We start from the raw sequence: 3884 nt of genomic DNA, 5'->3' as shown, positions 1-3884 counted from the left end.
GATTTAATACCGAATAAGAGGATAGATATGCGTGTAAATATGCCAGAATCAATTGACCTTGCGGACCCTAATTTTAATATTCCGGGCAAAATAGATATTTTAATTGGCGCTGAATACTTTTATGAAATAATAAAGCCGGGAAAATTAAATGCTAAAAATGAGAAGTTGACGTTACAGGACTCTGTATTTGGGTATATTGTAGGAGGTAGCGTTTCGAGTTCAGTTAAATTAAATTCTAACTATTGCGGTTTAATATGTGGAGCAGAAGAATTAAATTCAAACTTGAGAAAATTTTGGGAGATTGAGGAAATGGGTAATGAATTACCCAAAAGTAAAGAGAATGCTATTTGTGAGGAGCATTATGCGCGAACACATAGAAGAGATGAGAGAGGAAAATATACTGTGGCGATGCCATTTAAAGAGCATTGGTCATGTCTAGGGAATTCAAGAGATATTGCTCTGAAACGACTCGAATCGCTGTGGACTCGCCTGTCTAGAGACCAAAAATATCTGAAACTGTATTCTGATTTTCTGAAGGAGTATGAGGAGTTAGGCCACATGAGCGAGATACAAGATGAAAGTGTTGAACCTGAAGTGACATATTATATGCCTCATCATGGCATCTATAGGCCTCAAAAAACGACGACTAAACTACGTACTGTGTTTAATGCGTCCACCTTGACTAGTAGTGGAAAATCGCTCAACTCAATTCAGTATAACGGCGGAGTGATTCAGGACGATATATTTACATTGCTAATTAGATTCAGAAAACATATATTTGCATTTACTGCAGATATTCGTCAGATGTATCGTATGATCAATATAGATGAGAGTCAAAGAAATCTACAAAGAATTTTATGGAAAGAGGGAGCTAATGAGCCCGTTAAAACGTATCAGCTAAATACGGTTATCTACGGAACGGTTAGTGCTCCATATCTAGCCATGAGAACACTTAAGCAAATTTCCATTGACGAGGGAAAAAACTTTCCAAGTGCTGCATCAGTCTTGTGCCATGATTTTTATATGGACGATGTTTTAAGTGGAGCGAGTACATTGGAAGAGACAAAAACTTTGCAACATGAACTTGTTGGCATTCTAAAAACTGCCCAGATGTCATTACACAAGTGGTGTGGAAATACGTCCGAGCTTATTCCTGCTACTGAGAAAGAGTATGAGCTCTCATCTACAGATGAAATTAAGACTTTAGGGATTGCCTGGAAGGCTAAAACTGACTGCTTTACCTTTAAAGTAGATTTACAGCATAATGCCCATCCTACCAAAAGGTCGGTCTTATCCATTATCGCCCGACTTTTTGATCCACTTGGGTTACTTGGGCCAGTGATCACGAAGGCAAAAATATTCATGCAACAATTGTGGTTACTCAAGATCGATTGGGGTGAAATGCTTCCCGAGAAAGAAGCTAGTGAACGGCAACAGTTTGTAACATCTTTAAGAAACTTAAATGACATTAACATAGAAAGATGTATTGTCATTCCAAACGCGGAAATGAATGAGCTTCATGGATTCTGTGCCTCGTCTGAAAAGGCATATGGTGCTGCAATCTACGCCAAAACAGTCGATTCAGCGGGTGAAGTGAAAGTGAAGCTAAGCGCGAGTAAATCTCGTGTGTCACCAATCAAGCAGGTAACTATACCTCGTTTAGAATTATGCAGTGCCGTTCTGCTCACCAAATTGATGCAGAAGGTAAAAAATGCATTAAAAATGGATATTACGTCAGTATCGTATTATTCGGACTCTACAATCGTGCTTTCGTGGATGAGAAAAGAGTCACGAGACTTAAAAACATTTGTTGCGAACAGAGTGGCTACTATTCAAGAATCCACAGAAATGAATCAGTGGCATCACGTTCCTTCCGAACAAAATCCCGCTGACGTCATTTCAAGAGGACTTGATCCAACGAGAATGCAACAAAGTGACTTATGGTGGTTTGGTCCAACCTTTCTCCAAGAACTGGTTGTGAACTTTCCTGGTGATTGCGACGACATCCACGATTCATTGGACAGTTCTGTGCAGAACAGGGACGTTTCTTCTGAGAAACTTTATTTAGCAGAACTCAAAAATCCGACTAATTTCTGTTTAATTTCAGCTGTGGACTCATCATTTTTAGATAATATACTTGGTGTTTCAAATAAGTTTTATAAAATAATTAAAATTTTAGCCTTTATTTTCAGATTTATTAATAATTTGAGAAACTCGAGCAAAATGTCAGGTCCTTTAACCACCAAGGAACTGCAGTTGGCCAAGTTAACTTTAGTCAAACTTGTTCAGGTAGCTGCCTTTAATGGTGAAATAAAAGCCCTCGAAAAAGGTGAAAATGTTAATAAGAGTGAGGTAAGTTGCTTGAACCCATTTCTAGACCCAAACGGTGTCTTACGTGTTGGAGGAAGACTAAGTAATTCTGATTTATCATATGATAAAAAGTTTCCCATATTACTTCCAAAGAATCACAAATTCACGTTGTTAGTTATGCAATATTTTCATCTTAAATATTTGCATGTTGGTGCACAAACATTGTTGTATTTGGTAAGACGGGAATATTGGCCATTATCTGGCAGAAATACAGCCAGAAAAATTATTCATGATTGTGTTATTTGTGCTAAAACTAAACCTAGAACGGTAACCCAAATTATGGGAAATCTCCCAACTAATAGAGTTAAACCTAGTTATCCTTTTACTCATGTTGGGATAGACTTTTGTGGACCTTTCTATATTAAATACAAGGGTCAGAGGAAAGGCAATTATCAAAAATGTTATGTGGCTGTTTTCATTTGCTTTGCTACTAAGGCAATCCACTTGGAAATAGTCACTGACTTAACTGCAGAGGCAATGATTGCCACTTTAAAGCGCTTTTTTAGCAGAAGAGGTGTTAGTTCCTCTATCTGTTCTGATAATGCAACTAATTTCAAAGGGGCCAATTCAGAGTTGAAACGTTTGCAAAATATGATTGGTAGACCCCCAGAGCCATTAGCTAATTACTTAACAACTGAACAAGTGACATGGAAATTTATTCCACCAAGGTCACCTAACTTCGGTGGCTTATGGGAGGCGGGTGTTAAATCTTTCAAACACCATTTAAAGAGAGTTGTTGGCAATGCACGTTTAACAATGGAACAGTTTTTGACTATTGTTATTCAAATTGAAGGTATTCTAAACAGTCGCCCACTGACACCTTTGTCATCAGATCCAAACAATTTTGAAATTTTGACCCCAGGCCATTTTTTAATCGGCCGTCCCATAAATTGTATTCCTGATCCAGATTATTCAGAGAGAAAAGATAATCTTTTATCTCAATGGCAAAGATTGAGCAAAATGGTCTAAACAATTTGGAAAAAATGGAAATTAGATTACTTAAATAATTTGCAAGCCAGACACAAATGGCAGTTTGAGAAACAAAACCTCTCAAAGGATTCTATGGTTCTTTTAAAAGATGATAATCTTCCCCCTTGCCAGTGGGCAATGGGAAGAATACAAGATTTAATTTATGGATCAGACGGCAAAGTCAGAGTAGTACTTATAAAAACTCCACAAGGAGTCACGAAAAGAGCAATTTCAAAAATTTGTTTGTTACCATGTGAATAAAATCAATGTATATCTAGTGTAATTATTATATTTAGTATTTAAATTGATATAATGTATATTTAAGTTGTTCATTGTACATATTGAAATATCGCATATATTTTCTTTTCAGAAATGTTTTGTATATAATATTCAAATTTTTTTAAAGTGTAATTTTTTTGTATCTTGTGCAAGATAATTGTTGAAATTTTGCATTGTCTAATTAAGTAATGTGTTAAATTTTTATTTCTGTAATGTTGAGATTTTGAAATGATATTTCAAGGGGGGCGGAATGTTGACGCCAGTAA

General features: G+C 36.4%; 1 protein-coding gene across 1 annotated transcript; it reads left to right on the top strand.

Moving 5' to 3' along the window:
* The first annotated feature begins 309 nt into the window (after window positions 1-309).
* Window positions 310-3339, top strand: LOC129981409 (uncharacterized). Its single transcript, XM_056092242.1, has 3 exons — window positions 310-2140; window positions 2231-2352; window positions 2806-3339. Exons 1-3 carry the CDS (start codon window positions 310-312, stop codon window positions 3337-3339), a joined length of 2487 nt encoding a protein of 828 aa, XP_055948217.1.
* Window positions 3340-3884: the final 545 nt, after the last annotated feature.

Source organism: Argiope bruennichi, chromosome 8 (genome assembly GCF_947563725.1).
Source record: "Argiope bruennichi chromosome 8, qqArgBrue1.1, whole genome shotgun sequence".
Classification (NCBI taxonomy): domain Eukaryota; kingdom Metazoa; phylum Arthropoda; class Arachnida; order Araneae; family Araneidae; genus Argiope; species Argiope bruennichi.
Note: the sequence above shows the minus strand (reverse complement) of the source record. Positions and strands in the feature narration are given on the sequence as shown.